The sequence below is a fragment of the Rattus norvegicus genome, chromosome 6 (genome assembly GCF_021556685.1).
Source record: "Rattus norvegicus strain SHRSP/BbbUtx chromosome 6, alternate assembly SHRSP_T2T, whole genome shotgun sequence".
Lineage (NCBI taxonomy): Eukaryota > Metazoa > Chordata > Mammalia > Rodentia > Muridae > Rattus > Rattus norvegicus.
Genome location: NC_141539.1, coordinates 107,245,707 through 107,267,521, shown reverse-complemented (window position 1 = coordinate 107,267,521; position 21,815 = coordinate 107,245,707). Strand labels below are relative to the sequence as shown.

At 38.8% G+C, this 21,815-nt stretch overlaps 1 protein-coding gene across 2 annotated transcripts; it reads left to right on the top strand.

Moving 5' to 3' along the window:
• The first annotated feature begins 961 nt into the window (after positions 1 to 961).
• Cox16 (cytochrome c oxidase assembly factor COX16) lies at positions 962 to 19,867 on the top strand. Of its 2 annotated transcripts, none has more exons than XM_087551857.1 (4): positions 962 to 1,186; positions 5,278 to 5,349; positions 10,668 to 10,730; positions 16,218 to 19,867. In XM_087551857.1, exons 1-4 carry the CDS (start codon positions 1,118 to 1,120, stop codon positions 16,299 to 16,301), a joined length of 288 nt encoding a protein of 95 aa, XP_087407983.1. In that variant the 5' UTR covers positions 962 to 1,117; the 3' UTR covers positions 16,302 to 19,867.
• The last annotated feature ends 1,948 nt before the right edge of the window (positions 19,868 to 21,815 follow it).

Sequence of the window (21,815 nt, the reverse complement as noted above, 5' to 3'; positions counted from 1 at the left end):
ACCCCCGGTTGAGGGACGGGGCCACCCACTTTTCTCAAAAATTTTAACCCAGAATTGCTCCTGTCTAAAGGAAATACAGGGACAAAGAGTGGAAGCAGAGGCTAAAGGAAAGGCCATCCAGAGACTGCCCCACCTGGGGAATCCATCCCATATGCAGCCACCAAACCCAGTCGCTATTGCTGATGCCAAGAAATGCTTGTTGACAGGTGCCTGATATAGCTGTCTCCTGAGAGGCTCTGCCAGAGCCTGACAAAAACAGAAGCGGATGTTTGCAGCTAACCATCGCTCTGAGCAAGGGGAATCTGATGGAGGAGTTAGAGAAAGGACTGAAGGAGCTGAAGGGGTTTGCAACCCCATAGGAAGAACAACAATATCAACCAACCAGACGCCCCACCCCCTACCCCCTTCTCGAGTTCACAGGGACTAAACCACCAACCAAAGAGTACACATGGAGGGACCCATGGCTCCAACTGCATATGTAGCAGAGGATGGCCTTGTCTGCCATCAATGGGAAGGTAGGCCCTTGGTCCTGTGAAGGCTTGATTGTCCCAGCAAGGGTAATGCTAGAGCAGTGAGGCGGGATGTGAGTAGGTGAGTGAGGACCCTCATAGAAGCAGGGGAAGGGGGTGGGATAGGGGGTTTGCGGAGGAGAAACTGGGAAGGGGGGTTAACATTTGAAATGTAAATAAATAACAATAAAAAAAATTTTAAAAACGTTCAGTTACAACGGACGAGCCATGACTTTAAAAGTCTTCATTAACCTGGTGCTACTTGTGCATTAACTTTAGAACCATTCCCGCCCTTTAGCTGATTTTATTGAGCTAGAAGACGCCCGTCAAGATCCAGAATATGCGAACTACAGGTCTTCCAAGCTGAAAAACCAAATTGCACCCGGCGTACCCTGCGACCCGGAACCAAAACTCAACGGCCTCGACTTCCGGGGGAGGGAGGAAGCGGGAGTATGTTAAGACTAATGGATTAAGTTTCAATCATGGAGGTCTGTCAGGTGAGGACCTAGCTCCCAAAGCCAGCGCTGAGTCTACAACTTCTCCTAAGAGGTGTTCCGGCCGGCGTTGGGGTCTCTGCGGAGGCGGCTAAATCGGCCGCAGTTTCTGCCATGGTTGCGCCCGCTGTGTTGCGCGCTCTGCGTAAGAACAAGACCCTTCGCTATGGAGTTCCCATGTTGGTGAGTGTCTGTGGCCGGAGCGGAGCGGGGCTGGGTCCACGGTAGGGACGGGTCCTCCATGTCTGACTGGCAGGTTGGTGCTGTCTTCAGCATACTGCTGACTGGGGTCTGTGCTACACAGGTACTGAGAGAGACGTGAGCTTTTAGGTTTTTTTTTTTTTTTTCTTAGTTCACGCTCAGAAGTGTACCTTGGGTTCTCCAGTTTCCTTTCCCTTCGTGAACGTGCGTGTTACTATTCCCGTTTTACAGCAGCTTTCCTGGGTTAGACGTTGAGATTTGGCAAGAAGACTAATCAAATTGTTGTTTGATCAGTGATAAGTTAATTTTCTTTAGCATACTCCGACATTAAATTAAAGAAAATAAACAAAAGCTTTTAAAAACATAACACATTTTACTTGGCGTAGTTCTTGGCACATGTGAAGTTCCGGGGAGGCTTTTGTATTTAAGCACTGCTAAAAGAAAGATTGATCTTTAGGAACGTAGTTTTTTTTTTTTTTAAGTCGTTTTTGATGTATCTGGATTTTGTTTTGATAATTAGGGAGTTCTGCAATCTGCTTTAAGAGTTTTGGTGTGAGCATTTGTTTTTTATAAGATGACAGCAATTCATGCAGACAAGGCATGTGCAAAATTTGTTTCCTTGCAAGTTCCTCTGCCGTTCAAAAACACAGATTTTATTTACTGACTTGCAATCACATGGGAAGCTAATTTGATTTTCGTTCAAAAATCATAAAAGTCAAGATGTTATAGAAAGGAAAAAAAAAATCTCAGGGCAAGGCTTTCTATGTAGACTCAGTACCCTGCCCTATTTTCGGAGCTAACCAACAAGAAAGGGGCTCCTTCACAGATGGAAATTCCTTTCTTGGTCAGTTTTTAAATGGTCATATCAGTCTTGTCTTACGAAGGCATACCCTGGAGCTCTGTCTCGACAAAGCTCTTATGCCTAATTTGTTTTCCAGATGCCCTTCCACAAGTTAAGGAAAGAGCACTTTCTATGTCCAATTTGAGAAACCCTCCTTTGAGTTCCGAGGCTCTTCTTTTCTATTTTATAACGCATAGTTGGTTTGTTTTGGCACAGTAAGGACGCCTCCAGTCATGTCACAAAAGCAAGTTCTTCAGATGAAGTTATTCATAATGACCTTTTTACCTTATAGATATGTAGCTAGTCATTCATTTCTGTTTGCTTCATGCACACACACACACACACACACACACACACACACACACCCCTTGTATTTATGCAAAATAGCTTTCTTTTTATTTAAAACTAATGCATATTTTGAGACTTTAATAGATAAGCCCTGTGATTACATCCTTTTCATCTCCACCTCTCCCCCTCCAGCTTCTTTTTTTCCCTTTCAATTTCATGACTTTTTCTTTAATTGTTATTGCTACATGTTAAATATATATACCACATAATTACATATTATATATGTATTAAAGCAGCCATTTTGATTTGGTCTTATGTATCCCAAATAGCTTTAAAAAAAAAAGTGCTAAGACTACTTTATGTGTATATTTGTTACATGTAAACTTTTACTGTGGCTACTGTTTACCTAGAAATCATGGGGCTTAATGAAGGGCCCTAAAACCTGAGAGGTAAATCTCTAGATTGCAAGAGAGGAAACAGGAGGAAAGAATGCTGTTAGAAGAAAAGCATCGAAGGTAAGGCAGAACAGTTGCTCTAATCGAGCCACTGATCTAGTGAACGCAGAAACTCTGAATCTTAATGATTTTTTTTTTTTGTTTTGTTTTGCTTTTCACCCCTCATCCTGTGCATGGACACACGTCACAGATGCTTCTCCCCATTTGTTACCTTCTGAGTTTATTTGGTTTTGTTTTTCATTTTGTCAGAAGTTTTAAAGTTACACTGGTGAAGTTCTGTTGCTCTTGTGAACCTCAGATTTTTAATTTATATTTTATGTTTTGATACTTTTTCTGTTTCATTATTTAAGCAGTGATACAGAAATTAAGCTTTTTGCTCCTAATGGCTTAACTTATTCACCTCTGATGTGAGAATTGTAGCCAACTCAGTCTTTGGTAAATGGTAGTAGCAGTTTGGAAGCTCTTTGAAGGGGTTTCTGCGTCCAGAAAAATGTGGCATATGCTTCAAGACTCTTTTATAATCTCTTAAGAAAATAAAAGGCAGGGTTTAGAAATGTCCAATTTTGCAAAGTCATAAAGTTGAAAGAAATTCTACAGACAAGGCCAGAGTTTTATTCCCAGGTTTTGTACCCTATGTAGTTACAGTATTAAAAACTCAAGGGATGAGAAAGGTAGTTCCCTGATTAAGAGTACTTGCTGCTCTTTCAGAGGACCAGAGTTTCCCAGCAGCTCTATCTGGCTGCTCACGACTGCCTATAACTCCTGCTCCAGGAGATCTCCTGCCCTCTTCTGACTTCTACAGTCATCCACATGTATTGGCACATAAATAGACACATACTTGCACATATACACATATGCATGCATGCATGGATAGATGGATGGATGCATGCACAAATACTAAAATAAATCTTAAAAAAATAAAAATTTCAAGCAAAACTAATTTTATAGATTCTGTGTGATCAAAGGTGACTCATGAATCAAACAGCACTCAGAACCCAAAGAGATTCAAAGAGTTCTATCCTGCTACATCTGCAGTAAATATTTATAGACAGACAAACAAACAAACAAACAAACAACCCCTACAAAAATAACTTAATTGGATAGGGTTAGGAGATTGGTGTTTTTTTAACTTAGTCTGATCAGTTAGTTCACCAGTGGCATTTCTGTTTGTTTACCTTTTAAGGATACATAAATCTCTAAAAGAGATTTAAGTACAGAGACAACGCCTCTTCAAACTACGTAACAGTAGGCTATCATTTAGTTGGCTGTGCTTTTATGTCCTCTTGAGTTTGGCAGAGGGGAATCGGAAGGTCAAGGTGATCCTCAGGCACATACCAAATTCAAGGTCCTCTTGGCTAATGAGACCTTGGTTTCTACTGACCTGAGGAGATACCATGGCCATGGCAACTCTTACAGAGGAAAACATTTAACTGGGGGCTGGCTTACAGTTTCAGAGGTTCAGTCCATTGTCATCGTAGAGAGGAGCAGTGGCAAACACGCTGCTGGGGAGATAATTGGACATCTAGATCTGCAGGCAGCAGGAAGAGAGTGCTCTCTGGGCTCTGACACCTCGAAGACCACCCCCCAGTGATACACTTTCTCCATCAAGACCACACCTCCTAATGCTTACAAATAGTGCCAATTACTGATCACTAAGCATTCAAATATATGAGCTTGTGGGGGCCATTCTTATTCAAATCAACACACTCTATCTAAAAAAAAGTAAATAAAAAAGGCAAATACATATATAGTACTGATTTACAACATTCAATTATGATCTTAGAGGTTTCCCAGCATAGTACAGTGGCCAGCCTCTTTTACTGACATTTCACTTGCTGCATCTTATCTGTTGTTGAGCAAAAAAAAAAAAAAAAAAAAAAGGAGGAAATATCCCATGGAAAATTCCAGATGTAAGAAATCCATAAGCTTTTAATGGCATTTATTGCAATATATTGCCATTGTTGTACCTTATTATTAGTTATTGTTGCTAATCTTATTGTGCCTATTCGAAAATTAAACTTTGTGGGCTGGAGAGATGGCTCAGTGGTTAAGAGCTCTGACTGCTCTTCCAGAGATCCTGAGTTCAATTCCCAGCAACCACATGGTGGCTCACAACCATCTGTAATGGGATCTGATGCCCTCTTCTGGGGTGTCTGAAGACAGCTGCTGTACTCACATACATAAAATAAATAAATAAATAAATAAATAAATAAATAAATAAATAAATAAATAGAAAAGTAAATTTTGTTGTATGTATTTATATAGAGAAAAAAACATAGTGTATTTAGGGTTTAATATTTGTTCAGGTTTCAGGTGTCACCAGCATGCCTTTGAAGGTAGTCCCCAGCACATCTGCTTTTTAAAAATGAGAAATTTTCTAGGAAAAATAATCTAGGTGGTTCCTAGTCTGTCTAGGCATTGTTTGACTGAATGTAGCCAGTCAGAGCTGCCCTTCTGCTTCACGTAGCCGCTCTCTTCCTTTGTTTCAGTTGCTGGTTGTTGGTGGTTCTTTTGGTCTTCGCGAATTTTCACAAATCCGATATGATGCTGTGACAATTAAGGTAAGAACTGTAGGGGTTGGGGATTTAGTTCAGTGGTAGAGCGCTTGCCTAGCAAGTGCAAAGCCCTGGGTTTGGTCCTTAGCTCCCGGGGCGGGGGCGGGGGTGGGGAGAAGGTAAGAACTATAATTGGTGTTTAACTTGTGTAGAAGAATTATATGCACAGTTGACTTAGAAATTTTAATCTGTCTTGTCTTGCAAACCCAATAGCTGGTCTTTGCACCTTTTTTCGTTTAAAATATCACTAATGTGAGTCCATGGAAGTGAGTCACTCAAGCATTCGGGAAAAGTTCTCTCTGTATTTACTTAATATTGTTCCTCTCCACACATATTCTCAGATGTAGTTGATTTTGGATTTTTAAGGAATTAAAGAACATGCATCAATAGTTTCCCTTCTCTAACTATAAATCAGCTATTCTACTGTAATGCCCCTGATGCTATAAGTATATCACCACTTCTCATTAGTAGCTGATACTAAAATAAAATGTTTTATTATAAATGAAGATACCTATCTTTTTATAGCATCTGTATTATTGTAGGAGCTACTAGGACCTCTGTTTTACAGGTGTGAAAACAAAGGCCCAGAAAGCTATACTATTCTGCACACAGTCATGTAGGTATGCCAGGATAGAGCTAGGATTTTTACCCTCTGTAATTACACATTCACTCTCAGATTTGTGCTAGATGTTACATAAGTCTGGTTCATTAAATGAGAAATGTGCTATAATTTGGGGAGAGGGAGCACACACTTGATATTTGAAGGCTTTTCTAAGTAATGTATACTATACCTTTATGTGCCAGCATGAGCACTATGCTAATGGATGCTCCATTGCAGGGTTCCACAAAGCACTATGACTAGGTGTGTAGGTCAGGTACATGTGACTAGAACAGTCTTTGACTTGCCTATCTATTGTGCTTTGTGGCAAGAGAGTACCAGCTTAATATTCAATGTAAATATTGTGACTCCATTTTCAAGATCAGATAATGAAAATAAGAATAATCATAACAGTAGTGCTGATGTGATCCAGACATCACTGGAAAAGAAAGCTAAGTAACTCTGCTACTGTAATGACAGATGAAAAGGGGACATGCAGCTACATTAGGGAGTTAAATAACCAAGACAGCAGACTGCATGATATGAGGAAAGAAATTGCAGTTGGGTGTATTGGCTACGGGATGAAAGCCCATAAGAAGACTGGATCCTACGTGTCCAGGAAGAAACGGGCAAGGACTTAGAAGTCAGTCCTAAATTGGTTCACCTTAAAACACCAATGCTTAACCTCAGATAGTAAATGCTGAGTTGGCTTGTGCATACACAACACTTATATATCACAGTATTTATTTGACTGGTCTACAAAACTTATTAAAATTTTATTTTTTCAATTTATGAGGTAAAACTAAATATAGCCTAGTGGTGACCAACAGGGGAAATTCTGATACTAGACATGTTTTTGCCCAGCAGGAACACGGTTGGTCTTGTTCAGTCTTATCAAGGGTCTAGCTTTGTATTATTTTATATACAGTGATAGCTTGGCCTGGAGATCAAACTGAGTGATAGAGCACTTGCCTGACATCCAGCAAGCCCTGGGTTTGACCTCCAGTACAGTGAGTGGGGAGAAGGATTAATATTGAATCATGGAAGCAAGAAATGTTTTTCTTAACTCTTAGGCACTTTAATGTGGAAAAAAACTGGAGTTTCAAACTGTCATTTGGATTCTTCAAGAATTTTAAGCAAAACCATGGGGTACCTAAAACAAAAGATTGATGTTTTATGAAATTGTCTTTGTTTTTACCTCAGTTTTCTCTCTGCTTCCTACATGGGACTTTAGCATCCATAAGGTGTACTATTGCACTGTGTCCAAGTTCATGAGCTGGAAGAGCTGTAGAGTATTCTCTTAAACTGTGTGAGTTCATGGCCTGTGTGCACTGCAGAATAGATTACTAATCTGCACTTAGCTCTTTTTGTGTATATACTCGTCCCTGGATTCTCTCTACCATTTTGTCTGCTAATTACTAAATCTGCCTTTTGTTATGATGGATTTCTTACTAACCCTGTTCTTTTAACTTTGACTTAATACACATTTTTTTTTACTTCTAAACTGTTCATTTAATTCTTTTATCATGTATTTAATACTCTACAGAAAGTTTTTATAATGTCATATTTTACTCATTTTTTCCCTCTTTGGTGACTTAAACACTTTATGAATTATAATTATGTAAAAGTCTCATCTCCCATAAGGATATAATTATCCATTTTTCTCCATTTTTTATTATATGATTATGTCTTTGAATATGCCTTATGATTATTTTCAGTTAAATATTGATTATTGTTTATAGGTAGCTGTAAAGGTTCTAGATGATATTGCTTTCCTTCAGAAACAGTTTATCATTGTTTTCCTGGCAGGCAGAGCGGGGGCTGGTGCCCTTAACACTTGGGTATGAGCTGGGTCCTGGCTTGGTTGGAGTTACAGTTAGCTTTAGTGCATTTCAGCTTCTTCCTTGTTCTTAAGACCTGACTCCACATGACTTTTAATTAGTATACCATGAAATTCAGCTCTACTTTCAGAGATTTTCAGCTTAGCTATATACTCTTGTTTTGTGGAGTTTAGAATTTAGGAATTTAGTAATTACTAATTTAATAACAACAATTTAGTAATTCCCTAGGGAGAGGTAAACCCTGTCACGTCATTTGCTTTCTGCTTTTGTCTTTGTAGCCTTGGGTGGTGATTTCTCTAGCCCCCAGTAGCAACATCTTCCTGGTTTCCAACCTTGGCTCCTCTTCTTTTTAACTTACCATATAAACTGTACAAAGTAACAGGCTTCATTATGACATTTCCATGTACTTTACATGTTTGTAATGTGCTTTCCATTTACATGTATGTAATGTGCTTTGATAAGATTCTCTACCCTTGTCTTAGTTAGGGTTTTATTCTTATAAAGAGACACCAGGACTAGGGCAAATCAAAGCATAACATTTAATTGGGGCTAGTTTATAGGTTCAGAGATTCATTGTGGCAGGAAGCACATCAGTGTGTAGTCACAAATGGTGCTGGAGGATCTGAGAGTTGTACATCTTGATACAAAGGCAGCCAGGAGAGGACTCTCTTTCACATTGGGTGGAGCTTCAGCATAGAACCCTAAAGTCCACCTCCACAGTGACACATGGCCGCTAACAAGGCCACACCTCCTAATAGTGCCATTTCCTATGGGCCAAGCACATTCAAACCACCACACTCTTAATGCTATTTCTTGTCTCCACTTCTTCCTCTCTCCATTCCCAGTGCACATTTCTAATAATCCTTTTACTTATATCATATATGAGAGCAAGCATGAGATAGCTAGTTGTAACATGAACCCTTGGTTATGATTCTGTACTTGTTCCAGGCTTGGCAAGTACAGCTGAGGGAAAATGAGTTTCAACTCCAATTCTCAGCTCTTAGGAAACCCCAAACTGAAGACTTAATTGAGTCATTTATTTATTTATTTATTTATTTATTTATTTATTTATTTATTTATTTATAAATCTCACTTTGAATAGAAATAGAAGCAGGAGAGGATACCTTATGGAAATGTCATACAATAGGACAGTGTTTGCTGATATGGCAGAAATGGCACATGACCAATAGCACTGATAAGATTCTGGAAAAGATTGTTTTGTTTTGTCAGATTGTAAGAGGTCTAAGGATTCAGCTTTTCAACTTGGTTTTCTGTGCTGAAAGGCAAGAGTGTTATATTTGCAAGTTCATAGCTTTCCATACTATGTAAATGCCTAGTGAGATAGGTAGTATATAAATATATAAATACACACTATTAAACAGATAAGCAATTTATTTATGCGCTGGGATTTTTAGATCTACTTGTCATAATTTTCCTTTTGCGATTTGTCACATTTGTCTCCATCTATACATCATTCTAGTGGAATTTTGGGATCAAAGCCCTGGCTCAGTACTTTGTTAATGTTAAGTCACTCATACTCATTGAGTCTGTGTCCTGTGTCTCGTTTATTCACCAGTTACACTCGTTTTTGTCACACACAGGTAACAGACATGAATTTTAATGTGCCAGTATGGAGCCCTACATTTCTAACTCTTTATTCGGTCTGTGGAAAAGGTTCTTTTATTTTCAAGTGCATTATATAGTAACATTTTAAATATTTCTGTCCTGGCTGTGGGTGAATAATGTTGCCTCTGGAGGCAGAGGGCCAATGTTTAATACCAACACATGTGTCTTTCACAAGTTATTCAATGTCCTGTGTCCTGCTTTCTATACCTGTAGTAAGGATGATAAAATTTGTGTTAATCTTCTAGGTTTTGTGAGCATTAAACAGTGTATGTACATGTCAAATGCCTAGTAGACAATTCCTCAATGTATGTCAGTGGCTGGAGTTATATACTAGTTATCACTATGCATTAATTATCACAGTTGATATTAGAGATTTTGACATATGCTTTAAATCAGTTGAACTTTCTTATCTATTTATCTTGTGACTTTGTTTGTTTGTACAGGGTCTCACTGTGTCCTTGGCTGGCCTTAGATTCATAGAGATCTCCTATTTCTGCCTCCTCAGTGCTGGGACTAAAGGCCCGTGCCACCAGGCTCAGCTCTCCTATGACTTTTTTTCTTTTTTCTTTTTTTTTTTTTTGAGATTATATACTCTCTTTTTTATTGGTTTATTTTATTTACATTTCAAATGTCCCCCTTTCTGTTCTCCCCTCTGCAAATCATCTGTCCTTTAGAGGGTGCTCTCCCACCTACCCACCCACTCCTGCCTTAACTGCTCTAGCATCCCCTATGCTGGCTGGTGTTTCAAGTCTCCACAGGACCAAAGGCCTCCCCTCCCATTCCAGAAAAGGCTACATATATAGCAAGAACCATGGACCCACTCATTTGTACTCTTTGGTTGGAGGTTTAGTCCCTGGGAGTTCTTGGGGGATGAGGGTGGGAGTGGGGGTTCTAGTTAGTTGATATTGTTGTTCTTCCTATGTGGTTGCAAACATCTTCAGCTCCTTCTGTCCTTCCCCTAACTCTTGCCTTGAGGTCCCTATGCTCAGTCCGATGGTTGGCTGTGAGTATCTGCATCTGTATTCGTCAGATGCTGGCAGAGCCTCTCAGAGGACAGATGTACCAGGCTCCTGTCAGCATGCTCTTCTTCAACATATGCGTCAACAATAGCGTCAGGGTTTGGTGTCTGTAAATGGCATGGATCCCTAGGTGGGGCAGTCTCGGGATGACTGTTCTTTCAGTCTCTCCTATGACTTTTAAAAGTGAAAAATGAATGTAAAAGAATTAAATGATAAATGTTCTTTTTTTCTTTTCTACAGATTGATCCTGAATTGGAGAAAAAATTGAAAGTGAATAAAATAACTTTAGAGTCAGAGTATGAGGTATAGTATGTTAATATTCTATGTTTTGTAACATTCTCATTAGTCAGACTGTTTCTGTTTCTCAAGATAAATTAATGGTGAAGAAAAAAAATTAATCTGAATTTGTGGTATTTGGTAAATTATCTTAAATTTGGAACCAGAAGTGCTGGGAAGTTTTTCAGGTAAGCTTCACCAGTACAGTGCTTTATATCTCTAAGCTTTTTGTTGTTTTGTATGGAGAATCCAGGATGGTAAGTTCTGTTGCTTCCTGTGTCCAGTGACTCAGTAGTTCAGTAGGCCTCATTTTTTAAGTGCCTCTCCAACACACACACACACACACACACACACACACACACACACACACACACACACACACGTGCGCGCGCGCGGGTGTTGCCAGGGTTTGGTTTTAAATTTGGTGCTGTGAGCCAAAAGTAAGTTTTGTTCTTGAGTGTCTTAGCTGGATGTCAGGGTAGCAAGAGAATCCTGATGGGAGGTATGTCCTTGGCAGGGATGGAGAGCAGTTATTAACTCATTTCCTCACTATGTCCCGAGTTCCTCAATAAGCCCTATAGCACTGGGTATTAGACAGTGAGGCTTGAGTCTTGCCTAGCATGTGTGTTCAGCCTGACAGGCAGCCAAACACACATTTTGTAGATTTTCTACAAGGAATCTTTCCTGTAAATGGACTCTAAACACAATATGTTCCCATGACAATGTCTTATCAACTTTGCCTCACATCTTAAGAGTTATTTTAAATTCTAATCATGTATACCTTAACATATCTGAATAATGGTGATTACTTTTTGCCAGGAATGGTGGCACATATTTGCTATGCCAGTATTTAGGGAGGCCAAGTGTGGTGATTTGTATATGCTTGAGTGGCACTATTAGGATGTGTAGCCTCCTGAGTGGGTGTGGCCTTGTTGGAGTAGGTGTGTCACTGTGGGTATGGGTTTTAATAGCCTTGTCAGAACTGTCAGGAAGTCAGTCTTCTCCTAGCAGCCTTCAGATGAAAATGTAAAACTCTCAGTTCCTCCTGCACCATGCCTGCCTAGATGCTGCCATGCTCCTGCCTTGATAATGGACTGAGCCTCTGAACCTGTAAGCCGGCCCCAATTAAATGTTGTCCTTATAAGAGTTGCCTTGGTCACGGTGTCTGTTCACAGCAGTAAAACCCTAACTAAGACACCAAGGCACTAGGATTGCTGGTAGTTCAAAGCCAACTTAGGCTTCATAGTGAGTTCAAGGCTAGCCTGGGCTATATAGACTCTGTCTCAGAAAAACAAAGAAACAAACTAAAATACCTCTTTAGATAAGTAGTTCTCATCCTACAGGTTGTGACCCCTTTAAGATCACTGGAAAAATCAGATATTTACATTTCTGTTCATAATAGTATCAAAATACGTTTAGGAATTAGCAACAAAAATGATTTTGTGATTGAGGGATCACCCAGCATGAGGGATTATAATAAATGGTGTGGCATTTGGGATGTTGAGAACTGCTGCTTTAGATAATTTCATAACCATACTGGAAAATAGTTATGCTAAGTTAATAGCATTTTGTGCATCCATATATATTTAACATACACTCCTAACTTTTCTTTTTTTTTTTTTCTTTTCTTTTTTTTCCGGAGCTGGGGACCGAACCCAGGGCCTTGCGCTTGCTAGGCAAGCGCTCTACCACTGAGCTAAATCCCCAACCCTCACTCCTAACTTTTCAAGAAAAATGCTTTCACTTCCTCTTTTCCCATCCTTTGTTGAAACCTTGGACTATGTGCCTGAGGAAGTGAGCACTGTGCAGGCAGTTGGTGCTATTGAAGGCTTATCTGGGAATAGGTTTTCTGTATAGTTCTTTTAGGAATCATAAAAGTTAAGAGCCTATTATAGAATATTTTGTCTTGCCTTTTAGCAATCACTTATAAGAGAGACGACGCCAAGATGGCCTCTGCTACTTGGTAAAGATTGTATGGTTCTTTAGTAAAAGTAAATACTTTGTATCTAAACATCAAGGAAAACTTACATCACTTTCTCCATTTTTGGATATAAATTACCCATTGATCTTAATAGCAGTTTTTCTTCCCTCAGTTATTTCAGAACAGAAGCAGATATATAAAAGTGACTATTGGAGAGGATAAAGGAGCTCTTCTGTCTACCCCTTTTCTCCAGACTCCTCCCTGTGCTTTAAGACTGAGGGAAGATATGGTGCACCAGAGTGTAGTTGAATGGTTCTGCCTAGGATGAGTGCTTTTCTTCAGGTTACCAGAGGAGAATGGCTTCATTCTGAAGCCCAATGTCATTTCCCTGGTTGCAGAACAAGGTGCTTTGGTCGTAGCCTTCCTTGTGAAGATGCCAGGGTCTGCACCTTAGTTCTTCTGTTTTCCACTCTGACCCACACAAGCCTTTCAGCTGTTGCCACACTAGGACAGCTTCACATTTACTCCTGTTTTCCCAGTCTCCTCTTTTCCTTTGTGCTTTTAGAAACAGAGTATAAACTCCTTCTGCCACTATGAGCATATTATTATGGGGAAAGGTAGATGTAACATCTTTCTGTAGCAAGCGAGTAAAGTTCTAAACCCAGGAAGTCCCTGAGATTGGCTTGGAGTTGCTTTATTGCTGAACTTGTCCTTGAGCCTGTTGGGTTTTTCTTGATTTTCTCATCACTTAGTGATATGTCAGTCAAAGCCACTGGGCTTTTGAACTAATATATTTAACTTTGTGGCTCTGTAGAAAATAAAGGACTCCACTTTTGAAAACTGGAAGAATATTCGTGGTCCGAGGCCTTGGGAAGATCCTCAACTCCTCCAAGGACGAAACCCAGAAACTCTTAAGCCTAAGACAACCTGACTGTGCTCAGGTTTTGTCTCGTTCTGGTTTTTCAATGAAGTAGTCTCATCTCCATCTGTAGGAAGAAGAGTCCAGACCTGTGGAAACCTGGATGTGAATAATATGATGGCAGAAACTTTTATTAAAAAGTCACATATAAGTCTGTATGCTTTTCAATCAGTCTACTTGCAAATAAAAATATGTTGAACACACACACACACACACACACACACACCACTACAAATCTATAAAAAATGTGACCCTTGCTTCCCCAACATGCTGTGCTGTGCATTCTACTTTCCTATTACCCACTCATATTCTTTTTCCACCACTAAAACATTTTTGCCACTTCAGTTTGGTCTCTGATGAAAATCATAGGCTTAGATCTAGATTTTCCCAATAAAATTGTGACTTCATTTAAGCCTATAAATAAGTGATCATAATCTAGTAATGGTTGTTTTATTCCTAATACTTTATAAGTCAGCGTCCGAAATCTGTTCCTATGCAGTGCATAATGGTAGGAAGTTGTGACCTTTTGTTGAGATTATCAAATGGCTGTCTTATGCATCAGCACAGTCTGGGAGATGGGTTAGTTCTGCTGTCGTCTGATCCTTAAGCAAAATGGTAGGAAAGGTAAGAGTTTTATTTTTAAAACCAGTAGCTCATTTTCTTCTTTTACCTCTGTTTAGACGGTCTCAGTTTTCTAACCTATGTAATCTTAATGCTGAATTCTAAATACCTGAATTTTAGCTGAAATATTCTGACCATAACTATTCCAGATGGTATGCCCCACTTTTCTCTCAGTCAATGTTAAGTAATTTCAATATGTTAATTTTAGTAATCTTAGAATATTACTTATGGATAATTACAAACTGACTTCAAAGTTAGTGGCTTAGTTACTTTTCTGTTGCTGTGATAAAACACTGACCAAAGCAACTTGGAAAATAAAGGGTTTATTTTGCTTACACTCTCAGTCAGGGGAGGAACTCAAGGCAGGGACTGATGCAGATGCCATGGGGGAACATGGATTCCTGGCTTGCTCCCCATATCTTACTCAACTTCCTTTCTTATACAACCCAGGATGAGTCAGGGTTAGCACCACCCACAGTGGGCAGTTCTCCCACATCAACCGTCATTCAAGAAAATTACCTGTAGACTTGCCTACAAGCCAGTCATATAGTGATATTTTCTGGATTGCGATTCCTTCTTCCCAGATGATCCTAGTTTGTATCTAGTTAATATGAAAACCAACTATAGTAATCTACCCCTTGTCAATTTGATACTCCAACACAGCACTTTCCAAGCCACAACCCTTCTTGTTTGTCCATGGTGTCATGTTATATTAATATGACAGTGTAAAACATTCCAGCTTTTAAAAGTCCCACAGGCTTTAAAATTTTCAACACTTTAAATGTCTGATCTTTTAAAAATGCCTAGCCGTTTTCAAACTACAAAGGCTCTTTAAATTCTAAAATTTCTCTGAAATACCCAGTCTTTCTAACTCTGGGTGCATGTAAGACAACACAAGAACAAAACTAAAGACAAAGAAGTTAAAATGTTTTTACCCTGAGAGGGAAGAACTAGGGCTTGCATAGTCACAATCAAATAAAATAAAAATCCAAATTCAACAGTGTACAAAGTTTTGTGTTTGATATCTGAGACCCTTTCATGATGCTCCAGACTCCAAAGGGTTTAGACAGCTTTACTTCTTGGGAACTGCCAGTTGCAAGGACGTGCAGTTTATCTCATAGGCTGAGGCCTACTCCACCGTTGCTGTCCTTGGCTGTTCTCTTGGCACTACTATCTCTAAAGAGCTAGGGTCTCCTACTCCACTTCTGTCAGCTTCTTCTGGGCTATCTTCAAGTTCCCTGACCCAGCCATATAGTACTAAGCCTTCATTTCTCTCCATGACCTCGACAATCCTGGGCCTTCTACTGCAACTGAGTCTGCATCTTCAGTAATGGCCTCTTCCTGCCTCCCTTGAAGGACTCTAGTCCTGCCCAAAAAAAAAAAAAAAAAAAAAAAAATCAGGCCTCAGCTATGTTCCATGACCCCTTCAAACCTTTAAAACCAGTATTACCTGGGTGATTGTTACACTACCAAGTTCAGTTTCCAGCATGAGATGAAGCTTCCACTCCTTCTGGGACATGGCTTCTGTGTGCTTCTGAAATGCTTTCAGAAGATTTTGCCCCATTAAATTTTTTTTATTCCCCCCCGACACAATACTTTTATTATTTTGGAATTTCATATAATATACCCTTTCTAGTCTTCCCAGGTCTGCCCCCAAACCTTGTTACCTCCCTCTAGTCCCCCTAAAGAAGAAAGAAGAAGAAAAACAAAACAACACAGGTCTAATTTGCGTTGACTGTATACTTACTGGAGGATGGTTAATATCTCCCCCTCCCCCCAGTAGCCAGCTCCTTAAAGAAAACTAAAGTCCTTCCCTATCTTCACTCCTGCCACAAACTATTGGTTTTGGAGATCTATACTTCAGCATTCTTACCTAAAGTTTAAAAGTGTTCTCTTTGATGGCTTTCTTTCTAGGCTGTTCCTTTTTCGATCGGCGGGATGGTGGTGGTGGTGGTGATGGAGTTAGGGGTTACAGAAACCTTTTATAGTTCTCTCAACTGAGAGTCTGCACTCATTAATACCACTGTAAAAGTAGCTTCCTTGTACTTTACAGTTAGCTAGAACATGGATTATGGACTTCCACTTTGTTTCTGGCAACTGCTTGGACCATGGACATCAATATAACCTCTGGTGGTAGTACAGACCACAGACGTCAACATGGACCTCTTTTCCAGTATGGGCCACGGACACTATCATGGTTCTTGGTGGTAGCACAGGCCCCAGATATCAATGTGGCCTCTGGGCCATAGGCCATAGATACTCATATATCTTGGTAAGCAGTCCAGTCCATGTACATCACCTCAGTTTCAAGCAGGAGTACAGACCACCAGCATCCACATGGCCTCCAATGGTAACACAGTCGATGGGCATCAACATGTTCTTCGTGGGATATGGACTTCTATACGGTTTCTGATGAAACCTTGGACTACAGACATCCACATGGCTTCTGTTAGCAGCATGGACAACAAACCTACACATGCTCTCCAACAGCAGCTGAGACCATAGATATTAATATGGCTCTTGGCCAAAGCACGGACCATAGGCACCTTCATGGACTTCAGAGGCAGCATAGGTCCTAGATCAATATTGTCAACCAACAGCCTGAGTTTCCCTACCTATCTATTCCTGAGAATGGGATCTGTCCTCATTTCCCTGGAATCTTTCCTTTTTTTCCCCCTAGTTTTGGGACTCCCCCAAATAACAGGACCATGGACCTAAAAGTTTCAAATGTCCATCCATATAACTTTGATTTTTGAACGGAACCATATGGCTTCGGAACCACTCTACTTATTTTTTCCTGACTTATAACCTCCCTTTCCTGATATCTTTGCATCAGTATAGGATGAGGGGTGCCAGAAATTGCTGTCCTTTACAATATAAAGGAGGATTTAAGTAGTTCTTTTCATAAAGTGAAATTACTCGTTTGTTTTGGGGAGTATCTGTTGTTCTTTCCCCCAAAAGTGACTGCAAGTTTTGTTTTGTTTTGTTTTGTTTTGTTTGCCAAGGTTCATTTTCTGCTCATAATGAGACAAAGCATTAGTAAAAAGTGTAGACTTACATTTTTCAAAATGTACTTTAGTAAGTGTACTTAAAAGTTATAACCTTTCTTCTAGCCCACCACCCACCAGAGGTAGTGGAAAGGAAAGGTTAGTAGGGCAAAGGAGAACGTGGACCTGTTTAGAAATAGTTCTTTGGAGTGAATCCAATCTATATTATCAAGGAGTCAGCAGTTCAGTTCACACAAATCAGCAGCAGTAGCTCGATCAACTCATAAACACCATTCACGAATCAGCAATGGGAGTTTGATCCAGAAGAAACCATGAGGTTCTGCCAATTGGCCTGGGGCCATGAAATTAGCAAGAAGCTGATGGAACAGAACCAGAAGTTCTTTGGTGCATTTCTCTCTATGAAGTCATGAAAAACAGTGGTCAGCAAAGAGTGGCAAGGCAAACCAATACCACACAGTGTTCTCCACTGTCTGTTGGGTTATATTTATGCCCTTTTCAAACATCACATGTTTTCTCAAGTGTCCGCTGTAGCAAAACATCACATGCCTCCTTTTCAGGTAGCTTCCAGAAAAACACCATGTTTGTGTTCTCAGCCAAACATCCTCCCATGTGTCCGCTTCAGCAAAAACATAAGATAGCCCCCCCATCTTATGACACAGCTGACTCTCCAAAGAAGCTAGAACATTTCACTTTATGTCCCCCTTTCTGTTTAAAAAAAAAATACCTTTTTAAAAACAATATTAATCTATACTTAATAGAAACAATCATAAGAACCATAAAACTAGAACTTTACAAAACACCTTAAACAATCAGCCTATGTGCATGATAGTCAAACAACAAAACGTTAAATTTCTATCAGTATACAATAATTAACCAAAACAACCTACCATCCTAGATAGTAACAACCATAACACATCAAATGAACAAAGCAATCCCAACTTAAAGGACAATAGTACTTTTATACATACTTGATTTTTGCTGAATTGGAGTGATGATTTTTTTTTGTTTGTTTGTTTTGAGCCAGAGGAAATGGGAATGGTTAGTTTTAAAAAAGCTAGCAGTTTTTGCATTATCCAGTCTCAGTGTTGTCTCTCAAGTCGGTGTTGTTTGTCAAGACCCTGTGTTGTCTGTCTAGTCTCTGTATTCTGTCAAGTCCGTGTGATCGATCATTTGGGTTAGCCCTTTTGAAGTTGGTTTGCACGTATGTTTTGGAGAAATTAGTAATAAAGACAGTCAGAGAGTGAATCACTTGGGCTATTTGTGAAGACATTCATGTCTCAGCTGATAAGAGGTTTTCCCTGGTAAGACCTAATTTTTATAAGTTTTGTTGGTAACCATATTTTTTCATTCCCTCTAGATACATAAACATAACCATGTCTTCATCTTAAAACCACTGCAGGATTCCACCATAAAGATGTTAGCACATCTTTATAGTATATTGTTTGGCCTAGTTCCTCAGTTTTTTGTTTTGTTTTGTTTTTGGTAACCCAGTGTCTCTCAGCTGCTGTTGTTCTTTTTTTTTTTTTTTTAACCAACATTAACAAAGCATTATTTGTTCCTGGGGTTTTTTACTCTCCCTTTTTGTTTAATAAGCATCTCTTGTAAGGTATAATTGGCTCTTTCTATAACTGCTTGTCCTGTGGTATTATGTGATATTCCAGTAATCTCGTTTATATTGTAATATGCAAAGAATTGCTTCATCTTATTGGATACACATGGGGGAGAATTGTCAGGTTGAATTATACAGGTATCCCCATAATTGCCCTTATTTCGAATAATGTGTAACTACACAGTCAGTCTTTTCAGAACTTAAAGCAGTTGCCCATTGAAACCCTAAGTATTTGTCAATGGTATGGTGTATATACCTTTGTTTTCCAAATTCTGTAAAATGGGAAACATCCATCTGCCAAATGTCATTTTTTGGTACCTCCTGGGGTTGTGATCAGCAGGTAATAGAGTTTGGTTGTATAGAGAACATATAGCACATTTTTATTATTATTTTTTGGTTTGTTGCTTAATGATGGAAACATTTTTAAAACTTTTAAAACAATTTTGTTAATATGTTTTTCATGGAAATTGGAAGCTTTTTAGCATAATTTTTAAAATTAGTATTTTTTTAGTTAATGGACCGGGCAAACCTGTATGAGAGCAAGTATGAGTAATGTATAATAGATAATTTTTACTTTTGATGACTTGTTTTAATTGTATAAATAACAAGGTTAAATTTGAGTTATCGGGTACAAATTTAATTATCTCTATATGTAAAACAACTCCTTTTTGCATATAAAGAATTAGTAATTAAAGTTAAGAGATTCAGGATAATCTAATAATACCGTAAGTATTACATATAATTTTGATTTTTGAACTGATGTATATGGAATTTTGATCACCTTATTTTGTCTGACTTGCAATCTATCATACCCATTTTGTATGTATCAGTATAAAATGTTGGTGCCTTGGGAATTGGTGTTTTTTTTTTTTTTTTACAGTATGTGGACAAATGTCTTTTTTATAAACTGTATACATTTACTTTTTGAATAATTGTTAGTAATTTTACCCAAGGACTTGTTATCAGTTCTTTGTCAATTTTTATTGATCACCCATAATGACATAATCTTATAATTTGTAAGAGTAACTACAATTTTGGCCGGATCTGTTTCTGATAATTAAAATAATTTTATTTTACCTTTTATAATTAATTTTTCTCATGTCTTTAATTTTTTATTTTATTTATAAGCCTAGAAAATTTATTGTATAATACTATCTTTTCTTTATATAATGAGCCCAGTAGGAGAATGAGTTGAAGGTAAAATAACCAGAATATAATTAAGTTTAGGATCAATTTGATTCACATATGCCTCTTGTAGTGTTTGTTTTATTAGAGTTAACTCTTTTTTTTTTCTTTTGCTTTAGCTATTAGATATCTTGGACTGTTTAAATTTGAATCTCCTTGTAATGTTTGAAACAAATTATTTAACTCATATATTTAATCTAATTATAGACTTTAGCCAGTTAATATCTCCCACTAATTTTTAAAAATCATTAAGAGTCTGCAATTGATCCCTATCGATGTGTACCTTTTGTGGTCTAATTTTTTGTTGATTGATTTTTGGAGCAATCTGTAACCCCTAGCATGGGAGAATCTTTTTTTTTTGTTTTGTTTTGTTTTTGATTTTTGATTTTTTTCAGTAAAAAGTTAAGCTTTGGCCTGCGTCTGGAGCTGACCTGGTCCTACAACTCCCTGTACCCAAATCCTATGGGAGAGAGAGCTGGACTTTCAGAAGTGTGGACAATCCTGAGAGCTCAGGGGAGACCTCCACTTCTGCTCACATTCCTGGCCCAAGAGGAACCCTCCAGGAGCCCTCTGGACATAGGAACCCAGGAGTAGTCTGAGAGAAGATCCTTCTGGTTTCCAACTGCACCCAGAGCTGACCTGTGACACAGCTGTCTGTACACAGATCCTGCTGGGAGAAAGCCAGTCTCCAGGAGTGCTGACACATAGGCTTAATAGAGGGTCAAGCCACTGTCAGAGACAGCAAAACAGCTAACACCAGAGACAACCAGATGGCGAGAGGCAAGCTCAGGAACCTAACCAATAGAAACCAAGAGTACTTGGCATCATCAGAGCCCAGTTCTCCCACCAAAGCAAATGAAAATCCCAACACACTGGAAAAGCAAGATTTGGATTTAAAATCACATCTCATGACGATGATACAGAACATTAAGAAGTATTTAAGTAACTCCCTTAAAGAAATACAGGAGGACACAGATAAACAAGTAGAAGCCCTTAAAGAGGAAACACAAAAATCCCTAAAGAATTATAGGAGAACACAACCAAACAGGTGAAGGAATTGAACAAAACAATCCAGGATCTAAAAATGGAAATAGAAACAATAAAGAAATCACAAAGGGAGATAACCCTGGAGATAGGAATCCTAGGAAAGATACCAGGAGTCATAGATGCAAGCACCACCAACAGAATACAAAAGATAGAAGAGAGGATCTCAAGGGCAGAAGATACCATGGAAAACATTGACACAACCGTGAAAGAAAATGTGAAATGCAAAAAGCTCCTAACTCAAAACATCTAGGAAATCCAGGACACAATGAGAAGATCAAACCTAGGATAATAGATATAGAAGAGAGTGAAGATTCCCAACTTAAAGGGCCAGTAAATATATCTTCAACAAAATTATAGAAGAAAACTTTCCTAACCTAAACAAACAGATGCCCATAAACATATAAGAAGCCTACAGAACTCCAAATAGATTGGACCGGAAGAGAAATTCCTCCCATCACATAATAGTCAAAAGACCAAATGGACAAAACAAAGAAAGAATATTAACATCAGTAAGGGAAAAAGGTCAAGTTACATATAAAGGCAGACCTATCAGAATTTACATCAGACTTCTCACCAGAGACCATGAAAGCCAGAAGATCCTGGGTAGATGTCATACAGATCCTAAGAGAACACAAATGCCAGCCCAAGTTACTGTATCCAGCAAAACTCTCAATTAACATAGATGGAGAAACCAATGTATTCCATGACAAAACCAAATTTATACAATATCTTTCTACAGATCCAGCCCTATGAAGGATAATAGATAGAAAACTCCAACCCAAGAGGGATACTACAGCCTAGA